Below are 19,331 nucleotides of genomic sequence, written 5' to 3'. Positions count from 1 at the left end.
CCTGTGCTCCTGACACGTGACCACTTTTATACCCCCATCAGTCCCAAAGTCCAGGTGACCACCCGGTCTACATCCAATATCAAGTTAACTTCTCATAGCTGTGGGTTGAATTTTAAGCGGTTTATAATTTTCTTTGATGTCATATTTATCACCACCAGGTAGATTACATTTTATTTGTCGTATTTAAATTCCCACTTTCTTTCAGTTTGAAAACCTATGGAATCATTTGCCAGTCAATGATTTTGGGAATCTAGACTACCACAAATTTCTGAAACAATTCACTGGACAGACGTTGGATGCGCAATCAAAGGGCAGTCGAGCAACATCGCCGGCGAAACCATCATCAGCTGCATCTGTGAGTCGGCCTCCTTCTGAAACTAGATATCCCAAAACTGCATCTTCCACCCACAGTGATAGCAAGGTAATACCAAAAGCCATTTGTTTATCGTTCTGATAAATCCATTGGACAACAAATCTTGCAGTGGCGCATCTTGCAGAAAACAATGTTAATTGGGCTTTTTAACTTCTCAACTCATGAAGCATTAATTTTTCAGCACCAACAGATCTCTTACAGCTTAATAATAATGAATACCATTGATGTATAATTATTTTTCCAGCAATTTTTGGCTTGCTGATTTTCTTTTAAATGATACCTAAGTTGTTCTTCATTTAGATCTTTAGTTAACTACGTGGCTTTCTGCAACTTTTCTATAACTGCAGTTTGCATGCAGTTCAGAAATATTTGATAAAACTAATTTTGAGAAAAGCTATGTTGAGAATTTTGTGGATCAGCCATTGGACTAGAAATGAATGTCAACAACTCGCAAAATGATGATGAAAATCATTTGCAAGTGAAGAAGTTGCTTTGCTAATCCAGCTCCAAATTAACATGAATTAACATGGCCAACACGGCTTTGACAAAGAGTCATTGAACTCAAAACGTTAGCTCTTTTCTCTCCCTACAGATGTTGCCAGATCTGCTGAGATTTTCCAGCATTTTCTCTTTAGTTTCAGATTCCAGCATGCGCAGTAATTTGCTTTTATTTTTGCACAGTGGCTAGCACAGTTTCACAGCTTCAGGGTCCCAGGTTCAATTCTCAGCTTGGATCATTGTCTGTGCGGAGTCTGCACGTTGTCCCCGTGTGTGCGTGGGTTACCTCCGGGTGCTCCGGTTTCCTCCCACAGCACAAAGATGTACACGTTCGGTGGATTGGCCATGCTAAATTGTCATTAGTATCCAAAAAAAAAGGTTAGCTGGGTTCATTCACGTGTAGTTGAGAGGGACAACTGTGGCTATTATTTAATGGTGCGGGAGTGTAACAAAAAGGAGGTTTTTAGGAATATTGCTAAACATTGGAACAATTTAAGGGTTAATAGCTTGGCATTATAGTGTGTTTGACTGCAGTGGTCATGTTTTTAAAAAGGATTTTGTTTTGTAAAGGCCTGAGAGCTTCTCAGAACTAGAAGGTGAAATTGACCAAAAGAATGTGATTGACTGAGGAAGTTCCGGGGGATATAATGTGCTTTGCAGCCTGCAGAAATAATTTGTTTTTGAGCTGGAGAGATGAGGTCATTGCTGGGAGGAGCCAAGAAATGCCGAGAGGCAGTTAGCTTTTGGAGAAGATTTTGGGAGAGAGAGGAGTTGAATTCTGATCTGCCTGACCCTGAGTCCACAATTCTCTCACAGTAGAGTAGTTATAAAGGAGTAATAACATGTAAAGCAAAGAAGTCTTATCTGGGGATATTACAATGGTAACATATCTCTACTAGTGCCTAGGTTCACACGTGCCCACTAGGTGCATATAGTTCTTACTCTTCTTCACCCTCCCGCAATTTATAGGTATATCCCCAGGATCCACAGCTGAGGTTGAGGCGGCGTGCTGACTTCCCATACCTTGTTGTCTGAGATTACCTTGGTGGGAATCTCCTGGGAGGCCTGGGCCTTGAGCGCCCCGGCCTACTATCGGGCTGTGGTGATATGCCTTTAAATAATATAGAAGATTGGCATGTGACTTCCAACCAATAGGTGGTGGTGCAGACACACCATGCGGTCTCATGATCGTGGTCATGTGACCAGGGACTCCAATATAAATGGGGACACATCTGGCCATCAGCAGATGGTTGTAGGAGATGGTAGTAAGACATACACGTGAACAATTGTGCTAGGTGTAGTTCTAGAGGAGTACAAAGAAACTCCATGAAAACTTGCTCTGTAACAGATCGCTATCTTACCACATGTGATTCAATAAAGATCCTGGTTTGGACAAGCCAAGGTGTTTGGTGGAATCCTTTGCAAGACATAGAAGACCAAACACAGCACAACGTGATGGAATGCTGCCTTCCCTCGAGGCTGGAGGTGTGTCACTCACATGGAAGAGGGTGTCAGATGGGCTGTACAGCCCAAGGTCTCCTTGGTGAAAGGCGCAACTCCAGCAGCTCTGGGATGACCGGCCCCGGGTCATTGGCCAGGGGCTCAGCAGAGTCCTAGGCTCTGGCATCCTTCCAAGTGCCAGATCCCTGGGACGTCCCTTCCTCCTCCATCTGCTGTGGATCTTCAGCTGTGAAGTGGTCACTCATTGGTGAGTCTGCGTGTAATGTGTGTGTAATGTGTGTGTAGTGTGTGTGCAGGGTGCAGCGGAAGACATTAGTACTTACTCTGCCTGCACGGAGGCCATTCAGCACTCTTATCAAGCCCTCTTATGGAGTGAGCTGACAGTAAATACCGCGGCCACTGCCTCCCAGGCAGGGATGGTGACGTTTCCTGATTGACGACTGGACAATCACAGGTAGAGGATATCACGTCTCTGCTCCACACACTGCTCCACACTATCAATACGTTTAATGAGGGCTCCCTGCATGAATCGTGGCGCTCTCTTCTTGGTAGTCCCCCCACCCCTGACTGGACTTGGAAAATGTGCTCGGGAGACTTTAAAAGAAGTGCCCCACTGATTACTGTGATTTACTTTCCCCGGGGTGAAGGTATCAGAGGCAAATTGGCATGTGTGAATCACGTGGGAAAAAAATGTTGTTAAAAAGGCTGAATATTCAGTGAGTTTATTCGCCGTCAGTATAGCGGGAATCCTGTGTTCTCACCAGAACTGACACTTTGAAAAAATATGGTAAGGTTCCACCTAACATGTATGTGTCCCAACCATGCTGTGGCCTAATACCTTTTGGCACATCCTTTGTCGCTATGGAATGACAGGGTTTCCCCTTGCAGCTCATTGACACCTTCCTTTTCTTTTTCAGCCAGCGGAGATGGCACAACTAGCTTCTGTGTCACCATCAATAAGCTGTGAGGTGATTGAGCAGAAGCTGAAAAAAGATGTTTCCAAATCCTGGAAGGGAATAGAGAAGGATTGCAAAGAGAAGGATACTGAAAATCTGGATGAAATTGATGCCAAAGATTTTAAAGGTTTGTCATCTTTTGATATCTATGCTTTTTAAATTGCCTGTTATTAATCACAATAATATTGCCTGATTCACACGAGCCACTTGACAGAGTCATCTCCGGTGTGGAAATTAGTTTTAGTGAAATCAGACTTTGCCCATTTACATTGCACCATGGATTGAGGTCTCTTTTATAAGAATTGAGGACAGACTGGTTGATCAGGTACCCTGGGCGGGATTCTCCACTCCCGCGCCGAAGTGCCCACGCCGTCGTGAACGCCGTCGAGGTTCACAATGGCGCGAATCGGCCCCGATCCCGACCGATTCAGGGCCCGAAAATGGGCTAGGATCGGGGCCGCGAGAACCTCGGGGGGGGGGCGTGCCGCGAAGGCCGCGTCGTCACCGCGCGACGCCCGAATGACGTGGCGCTGCGTCATAAATTGCGCGATCCGCGCACAGAGGACCCGGAGGAGAAGAGAGGAGATGGCTGAGCCCCGAAGAGCCGCACCGAGGTTCCGGGACACAGACCTGGACACCCTGGTCGATGAGGTGGAATGGAGAAGGGACACCCTCTGCCCAAGACGTGGGCATCGCCAGCCATCCAGCGCAGTGAGGCGCGGCTGGCGGGAGGTGGGCACCGCAGTCAGTGCTGTGGGGCAGACCCCCCCGGACAGGGGAGCAGTGCTGCAAGAAGCTGCACGACCTCACCCGGGCTGCCAGGGTAAGTGCCATGAGGGTGCCCCCAGGCCCCGTGCCGGGGGGGGGGGGGGGGGGGGGTTGGGAATATTGGCGGGGATTGGGGCATCAGGGGCAGTGCTGGGGGGGGGGGGGGGTGCCAGGGGCGATTGGGAGTGTTGGGGGGGATTGGGGCATCAGGGGCGGTGCTGGGGGGGACCAGGGCGGTTGGGAGTGTTGGGGGGGTTTGGGGCATCAGGGGTGATGTTGAGGGGTGTCATGGGGGTTGGGGGGGGGGTCACGGTGCCCATCTACTCGACCCACATGAGCCCCGGGCCCCCCCTGGAGCAAAGCCATGGCGTGCTGTCTCCTGAACCAGCAACAATGTTGTCAATATCTGCATGCCCTGATGATACCCGCCTAATGGTGACTCTTTATCCAACCGCCCCCCCCCCCCCCCTCCCAGGACAAGACAGCGCACAACCAGCGTGAGCGCATGAGAACCGGAGGGGGTTCTCCTGTCCTGCACCCCCTAACTGTTCACGAGCAGAGGGCCCTGGACCTCGCTGGGGGATCCGCCTCCCGGGAGGTCGCGCCATGCCAGGTCGGAGGCGCAGAAGCAAGTGAGAGAACCCTGCATGTCCTCTCCACTCCCAACCCGTCATCGCCTCCCTCACACTCTGGCCACTGCACCCCAGATCCCACCCCCCCTCACACTCTGGCCACTGCACCCTAGATCCCATCCCCCCCTCACATTCTGGCCACTGCACCCCCGATCCCATCCCCCCTCACACTCTGGCCATTGCACCCCCGATCCCATCCCCCCTCACACTCTGGCCATTGCACCCTCGATCCCCTACCCCCTCACACTGTGCACCCACCATACACCTGGGCTACCGTGTCTAACGAACCCCAAATCTTTTATGTTCCCCAGGGCCACCCGCCGAACCTTCAGGGACGTCTCGCCCAGGAAGCAGCCCAACATCGCCAACCGCAACTGCACCCAGGGACGCACGCCAGAGGTTGGCAGTTGGTCGGACAGGAGGGCAGACCTCACAGTCTGGGACGCAGGACCGGGACGCTGAGACCTCCGGGACAGACATTAGTGAGGGGCACAGGGTGGACAGTCATGCCGAAGCCCACATCACAGCCACACACCCGCTGGATCGAACTGGAGGTCAAGACGACATGGCCCACATGGAGCTTGCGCCGGGCCATGAGGGGGACCAGTACACACCAGACTTCCTGACGGATGATGACCTCGAGCTTGCGGCACTGCTGTCTCCCACACCATTCACCATCACAGAGACACTCACCTCGGTTGGGCAGATAAGTGATGAGGCTCCCGGGTCACTGTCTAGTGCGCACCCCACAGCTGAGCCGGTACAGCAGGTGGAGTTTGGAGCAGCCGAGGGGCTGGACGGTCGGGGGGCAGCCCAGGCCCAGCAACCAGCTGCCACCCAGACGGTTCCCGGGTTTCTGGATGTAATTGACCCACCCGGACAACCGATGCATGTGGACACCCAGGGACTGAGTAACGGGATGAGGGCCATCTTCCAGGACCTGCACACGCAGCTGGAGGAGTCTATCCGCGTCCAGGAGCAGGGAGTGGTGCCGCTCATCGCAGCCACCCAGACCGACACCGCACGGGTGGCGTCCGCGGTGGAGGCAATGGGTGAAAGGGTTTCGGCCATGGGTCACGTTCTGCAAGGCGTTGGGCTTACCGTGCACGCGTTATCCAAGGCCCAGGAGAGGGCTGCCCACTCACAGGCAGCCATCTCACAGAGCCAACAGGACATTGCCGCCGCTCTCGGGGCCCTGGCTAAGTCTCACCATGCCATGGCCCGGTCCCAGCAAGCGATGGCACTGTCCCAGCAGTCGGTCGCGGACAGCATTGACCGCCTGGCGCACGTGATGGATGGCGTCACGCACTCACAGGTCGAGATCGCACAGACCTTGGCAGCAATGTGGCACTCCCTGGGCTCCGTCTCGTCAAACATTCGTACCGTGGTCGATACCGCTGCAGGCCTCCAGGACTGGCAGCGCCAGGTGTCGGTGGTGCGATGGGGCATGTCTCCGATCGCACCTCCGTCCCACAGTGAGGCCCGGGGGCCACCGGGCTCCCCGAGGGAGGAGGAGGTTCTGGGGCCCGTCCCGGTAGCTCCACCACGGGACGTCCCGGTACACTCGGCCTCCCCCCGTTCCGTCCCTGGCGCACCTGGTGGGGAGCGGGCAGGTCAGGGTGGCACCACGCCATCCAGCACGCCCGCAGAGCAGCCTGGCCCATCGAAGCCGGGCCGCCCCAGGAAACGTGTGCCGACGGGGAGCCATGTTGAAGGGCGTGATTCACAGCAGTCCACCTCCACTCCTGCTGTACCATCTGGGAACACACCTAGACGTAGTGGTAGGGCCCGTAAGGCAAAGTCGTTAGGCACGTAAGAAGTTGGCACGGGTGCAGGACACAGTCTAGTAGTGGGTAGGGCACCTATGTTAACCACACGAATAAATGCACTGTTAAATTTTAAATTTGACTTGTAAGACTGTGTGCTATGTCCGGTGCCAGGGGGCTCGTGAGGGTGCCCGATTGGTGTAGTGGTATACGAGCCGTTCAAGGTCTGTTCCGGATGTGCTGACCCTTTTCCCCCCCCTGCCTCCCCTAATCGGACACCGTTGTCCTCGGTACACCGACGCCAGCCACCCCACGGGCATGTGGTGAAATATCCGTCACGAAGGCTGTGACCACCGGAGTGCATGGTTCAGCTATAGCCATGAGTCAGACCTCGGCTGGCGAATCTGAGCACACAGCTCATCGCAGAGCGGGCTGTCATCATTGAACACGGCACTGATCACACCCGCTTACCCAATCATCAATGTTGTGCAATCCCGTAGTGCCGCAATGGTAAGGTGATGTGGAATTGTTGCCGTGAACGCGGTGCGGTGCTGGGGGGGGGCTGCTGTGTGGTGCCCGTGTACAGGAGTGATGGTGCAAGTGGCAGTGTTCAGCGAATCCCACCCCCACAGTGCGTGAACCGTGCGGCCACCAATGCATCGCGTGCCCGCTGTCCGCGGCGGTGCCGTCGCGCAGCCTCCTGGGCGTAACGAGCAGCCGGGCAGTGTCTACGTCCTGCGCCCCTCCCCCCACCCTGATGCGCCCCATCATCCTCATGCTCCGCATCCTCCTCTTCCCCGTCCCCCTCGTTTGCGTTGGCTCCGGTGCCGTCGGGTCCTCCCTCCGACTCCTCCACCAGGTCATCTCCCCTCTGCATGGCAATGTTGTGCAGTGCACAGCAGACCACAACCATGCGACCGACCCTGTCAGGTTGGTACTGCAGGGCCCCTCCTGATCGGTCCAGGCATCTGAAGCGCATCTTCAGCAGCCTGAAGCACCGCTCCACCACACCCCTGGTTGCTGCATGTGCCTCGTTGTATAGGCTCTCCGTGTTGGTGTGAGGCCTCCGTATTGGTGTCAGCAGCCATGACCTCAATGAATAGCCCTTGTCGCCCAGCGACCAGCCCCTCAGCCGGGGGGGGACATTCATCGAACGTTGTGGGGATGAACGGCTGTGCCAGAATGTAGGCGTCATGCACACTGCCGGGATACTTTGCACACACGTGCATGATCTTCATGTGGGGGTCGCACACCACCTGAACGTTCATGGAGTATGCGCCCTTTCTGTTCATGAACACTTCCCTGCTGTCTGCAGGCGGGCGCATGGGGACGTGCACACCATCGATGACACCCTGGACCATCGGTGTCCCGGCCACCTTGGCGAATCCACGTGCCCGTGCTTCCTGCTGTGCTCGGTCCTCAGGGAATTAAATGTACCTGTCCGCGATGGCGTACAAAGCATCGGTGACGGCCCTGATGCACCTGTGGACCGATGCCTGTGAGATCCCGGATAGGTCCCCGCTCGGCGGCTGGAAGGAACCGGTCGCATAAAAGTTTAGGGCCACCGTCACCTTGACGGAGACTGGCATCGCGTGTCCTCCTCCCATTCCACGTGGTGCGAGGTGCGCCACGAGCTGGCATATATGTGTGACCGTCTCCCTGCTGAACCGTAGTCTCCTCCTGCATGTGATGTCCGTTAGGGCCTCGAACAACATTCTGTCACGGTACACCCTCGGCCTTGCTGGACGCCTGTGGTGCCCTGGCACCACCATCAGTGGATCCTTCTGCTCCACCTGCTCCTCCTCCCCTCCTCCTGCTCCTCCCCAAGCACTTCCTCTGAATCCCTCGCCGTCTGGCAGTCAATGTTCCCCTCGGCATCCCCCTGTACATTCGTGTCCTGAGCGCCTGCGGCCTGCGCGTCGACGACAGGCCACTCTGCGGCCATCCCCTCTGCTGCACCGGCGACCGCTGCATCTGCAGCCACTGTGGGCCGTCCGACTCTACGCTGCCGGATGGCAAACTCCAGAGCTGCCGCTCCAACCACGGCAGTAAACATCGCTGTCTGGTTGGCATACATGGTGACCTGCAGGAGGGTGGCGGGGGGCAGAGAAACGACATGTTACACCAAGGTTCTTCCACACCTCGCCAACCGGGTTGCATGGGATGCCTGTGTGTCCCGGTGGCCTGGTCGTGCTGCAGACACGCAGCCAGCCTAACATCTGGTCACTGTCTGCGCCCAACGGTCACTTCACACCGTACTGCTCACCAGTGTGCCACTCTCCTGTGCCCATCAGCCACACGCAACCTGCGGCCGTGTCCTCGTCACCGTCCTGCCATATCAGGGCGACTGACTTGTGGCATCCACGGATGGACGATACCATCCACACTCTCCCTCACCCCCCTCCCACCTGCACACTCTCCCACACCCCCCTCCCACCTGCACACTCTCCCACACGCACCCCCCTCCCACCTGAACATTCTCCCCCCCACCTGCACACTCTCCCACACCTCCCCCCCCACCTGCACACTCTCCCAACCCCCCCCTCCCACCTGCACACTCTCCCACCCCCCCCTCCCACCTGCACACTCTCCCTCACCCCCCTCCCACCTGCACGCCGCTCCCTCATCCCCCCCCCTCCCACCTGCACACTCTCCCACACTCCCCCCCTCCCACCTGCACACTCTCCCACCCACCCCGCTCCCACCTGCACACTCTCCCACACCCCCCCCTTTGGCCGCAGCCTTCTCGGGTAAGCGACCTGGTCTCCAGGCGCTGCGGAACAGTCCGCTCACCTCCTCCCTGCTCAGCGTCAGCCAGCACGACTGGCTGACGACTTTAAAAAGCAGGTGTGAACGGCGACGGCATGAACTGGGGTCACGCCGTCGGGACTTCGGCCCTGAGAATAGCAGGGGTGCCGGAGAATCGCCATTTTGGGTGTCTCGGGCGATTCTCCGGCCTGCACAGCGCGGAACTCGACGGGGCCGTTCTCGCCGCTTGGGAGAATCGCGGGAGGGCGTTGGACCGGCGTCGCGGGAAAATTTGGCGGCCCAGGCGATTCTCCCAACCGGTGCGGGAGTGGAGAATTGTGCCCCCTATCTTAACTATTTCTGTTATTCACTGAAATGGTGGGATCAAGGAAGCAACTCCTCCGAATGAACGGAATACAATTAATATTTTGGCCGGAGAATTTGTTCAGTCATTCTCAAAGTACACACAATTTTAATCATTGGACAATTATCTGTAGTATCTGTTAATCTTTTAATGTGTTTTCAGGAATAAAGAGTTGGTGGGGGTGGAAGATACTTTGTCAGTTTCCTTTCGTCTTCCAGTCCTAAGTGATCGGTTCCCAGCTCCTTCAGCCTAACAGTTGTATTCCTCGATGTTTGTTGACAATACTGGGCATAATGTTTAAATTTCCTGTGATGCCACAAAGTGATCTCAAAGTGCACCTGTTTAATGTTCTGCTCTATGCCCCTTGTTAGTTCCATGATCAGGTGGCTCTGCACTAACAAAAAAAAAGATGAGGATTGAACTGTGAGATTTCTGCAGCTTTATCATCAAAGTTATACTGGATAATCAGGAGAAGCCCTTAAAAATTCATCCCTGTAATTACTAACTCTGAGTCTAATCATCTCAACAGCAGTTCACTGCTGTGTTCTGACAGTGTGGGTTGGTATTGGAGTGATCAATAATGGTAATATGCAATATGGCATATTCTCCCCGTGTCTGTGCGTGTTTCCTCCGGGTGCTCCGGTTTCCTCCCGCAGTCCAGAGATGTGCAGCTTAGGTGGGTTGACCAGGCTAAATTGCTCCTTAATGTCCAAAAAAGGTTACCTGGGGTTACTGGGTGACGGGGATAGGGTGGAGGCGTGGGCTTAAGTAGGAAGCTCTTTCCAAGGGCCGGTGCAGACTCGATGGGCCGAATGGCCTCCTTCTACACTGTAAATTCTATAATTCTATGATTTCAGTGAGGGACTCAACAGCCAGGGGGCATTAGCGCCAGATAGGATAGAGAAAAACATTGGGTGAAATTCTCCGTTTGGGAGAATATGGGCGGGATTCTCCATTGCCCGACGCTGATATAGTAATTGGCGATCAGGCGGAGAATCCCTTTTGACACCGAAATCGGGGGTGGTGCCTGTTTTTGGATGCTCCGCCCCCCCATAAACGGCGTAATTGGGGAGTACAACGTACGCTGTTGCGACAAAAAAAAAGTCACCTGAAGGCCCTCCCCCGATGTTCCACCGACTTTCCGATGGCACAGGACATGTATGCTCTGAGTTTTCGTCAACCTCGTTTGGCAGTTGTGGACTGTGTCCAGTGCTGCCACAGTCCGGGGCGGGAGCCGTTCCACTGACCGGGGAAGCTTCAGCGGGGGTTGGGGGGACTGGTGGGGGGTCACGAGGGGGTTACAGGGGGGCACTATCTGGCAGGCTGGATCCGCACGCGGCCGGAGCCATGTTGTATGGCGCGGCCGCTGCAGATCGTCGCCATGCGCATGCGCGCCCACGGACCTGCCAATTCTCCAGCCGTGGGAACTCTGGGAGTTTTACGTGGTGTGGCTGTTAGTCCCCCACCGGGCAGGGCGTCGGTGCGGGGGCGCCACAGGCTTTTTCATCGTAAAACTAGACACTTCCTCCGGACGTAGCCTCAAAATCGGACAATCCAGCCCTATGTTCTCCTGCCAGAGCTGAATTGCACCTGATTTGGGCTCTCCTCCCAATCTTTCGCCATCCAAAACTATGCATGACGAGGATTTTGAGGAATTGCCTCGGGAATCGCACTAATGGGCCGCCATTTTGAGCGGGCAGACAGATAGCAAGGACCCGCGGCTGGCCAGACCTCCACCCACCACCAGTATGTGGGTTACCTGACATGTTCGCCCCTCCAGCAACCCCATAAATAAAGACCCCCTCAAAACCCCCTAAATAAGGAGACCGCCCACCACAGACCCCCAAAAAGTGACCCCTGTCAGGAAGCCCACCAAGAAAGAGATCCCTGTGTGGAAGTCCCTCAGTATACAGTTCAATGTGATACACAGGGTCCATATGAAATGGACCCAAATATTTGGACTTTTATCAGGAGTGGAGCATGTCTGCGAGAGGTGTTGGATGGGACCAACGAGCCATGCTCATAAATTCTGGGGGGGTGCAAAGCTGGAAGATTTCTGGGCAGTGGTGTTCAAGACTTAGCCAGGATGACGCCGTGCTCTTTGATGGTGATTTTTGGGGTGTTGGACTTGCCTGGGCTGCTGCAGGGTAAGGGGGCCAATGTTGTGACCTTCACCCCTCTGATGGCCTGACGACAGATTTTACTGAGCTGGAGGTCAGCAGCGGCGCCGGGGGACGCAGCGTGATTAGGGGATCTGTATGAATTCTTAAGGCTGGAAAAAATTAAGTTTGTCCTCAGGGGGTCAGAAGAGGAGTTTTACATGCAGTGGAGCCTTTTCTGTCCGTGTTCGAGGACTTGTTTGTGCCAGTGGGGGGAGAGGGATGGTATATTGGGGGTTTAGGGGTGAAAAATTAGGAAAATTGATAAACTGTGGGGAACTTGTTTGTTTTTGAGGTGTTATTTGCTGTTTATATCTGATTATGTTTGGAATAAAATATATATTTTTTTTAAAAGGGAAGGCCCAGAAGACAGACCCTGTCAGGAGGTTCCCCCAGATGTGAGACACCTTCTGGAAGCTAGAGAGCAGTCCAGACAGAGGCTGTGAAAGAAATTACTCCATTAACGCTTTCACCTGGGCAATACATCTGCTGGATCCGACACAGGAAGCAGCACCTGTAAATCCCTAGAGAGAGAAAATCAGTCAGCTGTGTTTAAACCCCCTCAGATCTTTTACCTACAAGCCATTCATTCATTTGTCTGTGCGGAGTCTGCACATCCTCCCCGTGTGTGCGTGGGTTTCCTCCGGGTGCTCCGGTTTCCTCCGGAGACTTGTCTGGAGACTTGGGCGGAGAGATGGCAGATGGAGTTTAACCTGGACAAATGTGAGGTAATGCATTTTGGAAGGGCTAATGCAGGTAGGGAATATACAGTGAATGGTAGAACCCTCAAGAGTATTGAAAGTCAAAGAGATCTAGGAGTACAGGTCCACAGATCACTGAAAGGGGCTACACAGGTGGAGAAGGTAGTCAAGAAGGCATACGGCATGCTTGCCTTCATTGGCCGGGGCATTGAGTATAAGAATTGGCAAGTCATGTTGCAGCTGTATAGAACCTTAGTTAGGCCACACTTGGAGTATAGTGTTCAATTCTGGTCGCCACACTACCAGAAGGATGTGGAGGCTTTAGAGAGGGTGCAGAAGAGATTTACCAGAATGTTGCCTGGTATGGAGGGCATAAGCTATGAGGAGCGATTGAATAAACTCGGTTTGTTCTCACTGGAACGAAGGAGGTTGAGGGGCGACCTGATAGAGGTATACAAAATTATGAGGGGCATAGACAGAGTGGATAGTCAGAGGCTTTTCCCCAGGGTAGAGGGGTCAATTACTAGGGGGCATAGGTTTAAGGTGAGAGGGGCAAAGTTTAGAGTAGATGTACGAGGCAAGTTTTTTACGCAGAGGGTAGTGGGTGCCTGGAACTCACTACCGGAGGAGGTAGTGGAGGCAGGGACGATAGGGACATTTAAGGGGCATCTTGACAAATATATGAATAGGATGGGAATAGAAGGATACGGACCCAGGAAGTGTAGAAGATTGTAGTTTAGTCGGGCAGTATGGTCGGCACGGGCTTGGAGGGCCGAAGGGCCTGTTCCTGTGCTGTACATTTCTTTGTTCTTTGTTCTTTGTTGTTAGGTGGATTGGCCATGATAAATTGCCCTTAGTGTCCAAAAATTGCCCTTCGTGTTGTGTGGGGTTACTGGGTTATGGGGATAGGGTGGAGGTGTTGACCTTGGGTAGGATGCTCTTTCCGGGGGCCGGTGTAGACTCGATGGGCCGAATGGCCTCCTTCTGCACTGTAAATTCTATGATAATCTATGATTTCTATTTGACATTGATTTTACTAGACTGTGATTGACAGCTTCCACACACACACAGCTGTCAGCATTGCTCCAGTCACCTCTCTTCACGGTTGAGTAATTCTAAAGTGCTCTAACCTCAATGTTTATAAACATCAAGCTTTGACTGACAGCTCCTAGGTCACTCCAGCTGACCATTTCAAAATCACTCAAGTGTGGAGGTGATTGGAAAGCACTTAATTCTGTTTGAAGTGGTACAGGAGGTTTCAATCAAAGCTTGATGTATATACTCAATCATGAAGGGAGATGAATTGAACAATGCTGACAGCTGTGCATCACAGCCTAGTAAAATCAATATCATAGAGAAATGAATGAATGGCTTCAGCCCAAAGATCTGAGGGGGTTTAAACACAGCTGACTGGTTTTCTCTTTGGTCTTGCCCCAGACTTGTTGGATTTTGGACGGCCTTCTTTGAGGCAATGTCCCTGGTGGTGGGGATGAGGGTGGATCCTTTCCCAAAAGATGCAGTCTTTGGGGTATCAGAACAGCCAGATCTCTTCATGGCCCTTGCCTTTGCCCCCCTAATCGCCCACCAGAGAATCCTGCTTGGCTGGCGATCAGCAGCACCAAGCAGAGCTGCAAACTGGCTGTCCGACCTATTGGAATTTCTCCAGATGAAGAAAATTTAATTTGCCATCTGGGAGTCGGAAGAGGGCTTCCATTGAACAAGGGAGCCATTCACCCAGTTGTTCCAAGACCTGATTGTAGCCAATAGTCAGTAAGCCAAAGGAAAACAATGCGAGGGGGGAATAAGGAGACATGAACCATGCCCAGCAAATACACGGCATCACGCCAACACAACTGGAACAGGACATAAGAGCAGATGAGGGAAGAAGGCACGCCAGAGGGCCAGTGAGGGAGGGGGTCAGGAGGAAAGGGGAGAGTGGGGAACAGGGGACCAAATTAGAACCAAACACCTCTTGGAAAACAAAAAATAAGAAGCTGTAACAATTGTAAATAATGTAAGATAACCAATGTAAATAACAGAAGACAACCGATGTACATACATTGAAAACAAAAGAAAATAAAGAGAAATATATGTCCATGCTTACCTTTGTTCTGTATACTACAAAAAAATCCTCAATAAGAACATTTAAAAAAATGTATCCACAATGTCTGTAATGACTCTACAGATTACGTGAGCTTACTCGCTGCCCTAGAGTATAACTGTATACGTATAACTGATTTTTAGTTTGAACAAAGATATAAAGGGATCGTGTTTTGTTGATTTATTTTCAAAAATCTTCTGACCCTAGAATCTTGATCAAATGGTCACAGAATCACAGAATTATATAGTGCAGAAGAGGCCCTTTGGCCTATTGTCTGCACCGACGCATGAAAGGCCCTGACCTGCCCATCTAATCCCACTTGCCAGCACTAGGCCTTGAATGTTGTGGTGTGCCAAGTACTCATCCAGATACTTTTTAAATGATGTGAGGTATCCTGCCTCCACCAGGTATTCCAGTATAATAATATGCCATAGGCCTGATCTTCTGTTGTCAATCTGTCTGGGATGTGTCAGCTTTTTAGAATTTTCGAGATTGGTGTATGTTTCCTGGGCTATATCTAATAATTTACTGGATTGCGCATAGGATCAATTTTTTGTGGTTAGATCCAATTAAACATTTGTGTTATTTCTTTACCTTGAAGCATACTAAATATTGTTGAACCTAACCAGTGTTGCATTCACATAAAGTTTATGTTAATTTTATTCAACTCATCCGCTCAGAAAGGTAGCCTGATCGAAAAGTATGTTTGCACTCAGTATGTATATTTGTAAAATGTATAAACTCTTGGATATTTCTCTTCAAAATTCTAACTTTTCAGATATATTGAAGAAATTTTGCATAATAATGAAACCAGAAGAGTTCCAGCAGCTGGCAAAGAAGTATGATATCAAGAATACTGGGCGTTTTGCATACAATGAATTTCTTCAGCGTCTTGTCCTGTCACTGGGGCCATTAAACATGAACGCACCACAGAGAATGAAAATCCCACATCCAAAGATCCCAGTGCGTACAACGAACAATAAAACAAATGTTGAAACAGTAAAAAATTACCTGCTTTATCTCTATGCTAGGGAAAGTCTACTTTTTTCTTGGCTGTTTTAATTGATTATGCAATAAAGGCTGGATACTTTTTTGAATTTGCCAGAATACCAAAAAAACAATGTTATTGCTTGGCTAAATTTTGGGGTATATAACTATGGAGGTTAATTTTCCTGAAGGCTGGCATTCTCCTTCTCCCTTGAACCCTCCCAAGCACATGTTGAAAGCTTCTCAACTGGTCCATTAGAAGAGGTGGATTGTTAGAGGAAACCGTGGGAACAAATGGCTGAGTCCATATTTCCTACCCAAAATTATGCGAACATAACTGTATGCAGGACATACCTACCTAAAGTAAGGAATACCCATGAATACCAGAGTTTTTCTTCAATTTAAGCCATGAATACCTATATATGAGCAGAGGAATGAATCATGAGCAGTATTTTTGGTTTGAACAAAATATAAAGGGATCGTGTTTTGTTATTTACTTTCAAAAATCTTCTGACCCTAGAATCTTGATCAAATGGTCATAGAATCACAGAATAATACAGTGCAGAAGAGGCCCTTTGGCCCATTGCATCTCTACCGACGCATGAAAGGCATCTAATCCCACTTGCCAGACCTTGGCCTTGAATGTTATGGTGTGGCGAGTGCTCATCCAGGTACTTTTTAAATAATGTGAGGCAACCCGCCTCTACCACCCTCCCAGGCAGTGCATTCCAGACCGCCACCACTCTCTGGGTAAAAAGGTTTTTCCTCAAGTTTCCCCTAAACCTTCCACCCCTCATTTTGAACTTGTGTCCCCTTGTGACTGACCCTTCAACTAAGGAGAACAGCTGCTCCCTATCCACCCTGTCCATGCCCCTCATAATCTTGTATACCTCAATCAGGTCACCCCTCAATATTCTGTGCTCCAGAGAAAACAACCCAAGCCTTTCCAACCTCTCTTTATAACTTAAAATGTTCCATCCCAGGCAACATCCTGGTGAATCTTTTCTGCACCTCCTCCAGTACAATCACATCTTTCCTATAATGTGGTGACCAGAATTGCACACAGTACTCCAGCTGTGGCCTCATCAAAGTTCTATACCATGACCTTCCTGCTTTTGAAATCTATGTCCCGATTGATAAAAGCGAGTGTCCCAGATGACTTTTTCACCACCCTATTAACCTGCCATTCTGCCTTCATGTTGTCTTCATGTTGTCATGTTGCTGACCACTTCTGATTTAGAAGATTGTGATCCTGAATCCCATATCAGGAGTTTGAGATGCAAACCAGCACTTCATTGTTGGAAATAATTTCCAATGCAACCTTAAGCTGATGTCCCATATTTCTCTCACTGATGGGTCCCAGAATATTCACCACATCATCAGTCTACAGTTAAAAGTGAGGTGCTGATCCCACACTTTCTATCTGGCCTTCTCTTCACTGGTTGTCACCATTTAAATTACCTATCCCTTCCCATGGTGACCACTTTAACCAGATAATCTGTGTGCTCAACTAGCCAGTAGACCCCTATATATTCTTCTTGTACTGATTGAATTATTTTTATACCAAATCGACAGCTGACAAAGCTGTACACTGAGGTCAAAGAATGAAACATGCAAAAGGCTACGACAAAAAGTGTTAACGACATGACCAAAGCGATATAAATTATTGATTGCAATGTGTAAAAGAAAACTATTTAGAGAGTAAAAAAAGTTATTGATGCAATGGTGCAGTGACACAGTACCATTTTCCAGCTTTTGTTCTGGTTATGCTGAGCAAAATCTTCTCATTGACCTCTTCCATTACAAGTGCAGAAATGCACAAATTGTAACTGAGAAACAAGTAGACTTTTGACTGTGAAATAATTACTTTCTGTCCCTCTCTCACAATCCTTAGTCTTCTATCATAATTCTAACTATTTCACTTCTTTCCCTCTTTCTCCTTTAGATAAGCATATGCTGAAGTGGAATGGGCAAGTGACCAGCTGCTAGGCTCTTTGCCTTTCCCTTCAGTTCCATAGGAAACTATTTCACTGGTTCACATTATCAGCTGATGAAGCATCATTATGGAACTTGACCTTTTTCCTCAGATCTACCTGGCTGCTTTGTTGCTCCGTTTCCCATGCCATCTTTTTCAGATAGTTTTTCTTTTCTGTTGGACCCTATCACAGAGTTCCATTTTCATTTGGTTACGGGAGACTTCTCTCTCTTACAGATGAGTCCTGGAGCAGAACATAAGATATTTACTAACTTAATGATGCGGATCCAGCCATGCATAACGAAATGTTGGAAGCTAATACGCCGTACCTTCAAAGCCTACGATGACGTTGGAAGTGGGTACATCTCACTTTTTCAATTTAGGCAGGTTAGTGTTCTGATTTTAAAATAAGCCTGGATTCTGTTGAGTAAGGTGAGGATGGAGGTTTCTTTCAACAGAATACTTGCTGTTTTGCTTTGATTTTACGGGCACTGTTTGACTTTCCTGAATGTGGGCTGATAACAAACTCGGGGTCTTTTTTCTTTCCACGACAAGTGTATTTGTTATGGTGTTGGAGCATTGTAAACCAAAAATAAAATAATTGGTTTATTCAAAATTTATTTTCCTGTTAATTTGCCTTTGCTTTTTCCATTCATTACCTCCCCATTTTCCAGCAAGTGCCTACAATTCCATGCTTCTTTCCATTCTTGTCGTACACAAACAACAAAATGTAATGTTGCAAAAAAGGCCTATCAATGTTTACCATGATTGAATATAGGACTCTGTAAATGGGCTAATAGTAATTCCCAGTAAAACACCACCTGCCAATTTACTATATTGTTCGTAATTCCAGTGTGGTAAATGATCCTTTATTAAAACCTGACCTGGAGTAAGACTCAGTGGTCACAATGGTGTTAATTTCACAAACAGTAATGTGTCAATTACTAATATTGCTCTATGTAGTTCTCTCAGATGTTCAATCGGAGTTCTTAATTTCTTAACCTCTCTTTTGCAGGTCCTGCGGCAATATGGTATCAACATAACCGAGGAGGAATTTTACTACCTGTCTTCATATTATGACAAGTATCTACAAGGAATGATCTCGTACAATGAATTTTTGCGTGCTTTCCTCTGATAACTGTTTATGTCCGGATTTCTCTATGTTTGAAAATGTTTCATTTGCAGTGATATGGTAACAGCTTTCTGATGATGAAACTAATTCGTAGACTGTCAACATTATAGCTGATTGTGTCTATCAAGAACCATTCCAGTTTACATTGTATTTCTTCACTTTTCAAAGTTTGGGAAACGATATTTTAAGAACTCCCATTTTCTTTGTAATTGGACGCTGTGCTATTGACCAAAAAATAATCGGACATCTAAGGGAATATTCTAATTGACTGCATTGATTTAGCCAGCCATGTAAATGAAAATGTATTTATTAAAAATATAACTGTCACACTGACACCTATGTATTGCGGACATTATTTCTTGGGGGAATTTCTGAGTAATATTGTTATGATGCTAGCTGATGTTACGACTGAACAGTCCAATCCCGGAGTTGACCCCGGCTCAATAAACCATAATTTCTTTTGGTTTAGAGATGTGGGTGAACAGAGTCATAAGACCTTTAACTTTTAACAAAAGAATAAAACATTTATGAAACAAGAAAAGATTAACTATAATACAATACTCCTCATCCCAGCTATACCTTTACGGATATATACAGAATTGTAAGGATAACATTTATGTATTTACATTAATTCTTATTCGCTCTAGTGAAGTTCTGTTATATTAATGTATTCACAAGAAGTGATATTATAGGTCTTAACGAGGGAAACA

The 19,331-nt window shown here is 49.6% G+C and overlaps 1 protein-coding gene across 3 annotated transcripts in view; it reads left to right on the top strand.

The window, feature by feature from the left end:
- The window catches only part of efcab6 (EF-hand calcium binding domain 6), a 200,550-nt gene extending 181,596 nt beyond the window's left edge, over positions 1–18,954 (top strand). For all 3 annotated transcript variants that reach the window (XM_072484515.1, XM_072484514.1, XM_072484513.1), the window contains 5 exons: positions 206–421; positions 3,250–3,415; positions 15,306–15,490; positions 17,727–17,876; positions 18,505–18,954. In XM_072484515.1, the coding sequence (XP_072340616.1) occupies positions 206–421; positions 3,250–3,415; positions 15,306–15,490; positions 17,727–17,876; positions 18,505–18,624 (837 nt within the window). In that variant the 3' untranslated portion in view covers positions 18,625–18,954. The remainder of the gene's footprint in view (positions 1–205; positions 422–3,249; positions 3,416–15,305; positions 15,491–17,726; positions 17,877–18,504) is intronic.
- The last annotated feature ends 377 nt before the right edge of the window (positions 18,955–19,331 follow it).

Source organism: Scyliorhinus torazame, chromosome 19 (genome assembly GCF_047496885.1).
Source record: "Scyliorhinus torazame isolate Kashiwa2021f chromosome 19, sScyTor2.1, whole genome shotgun sequence".
NCBI lineage: Eukaryota > Metazoa > Chordata > Chondrichthyes > Carcharhiniformes > Scyliorhinidae > Scyliorhinus > Scyliorhinus torazame.
The sequence above is the reverse complement of the archived record's forward strand: the minus strand, read 5'-3'. Positions and strand labels throughout refer to the sequence as shown.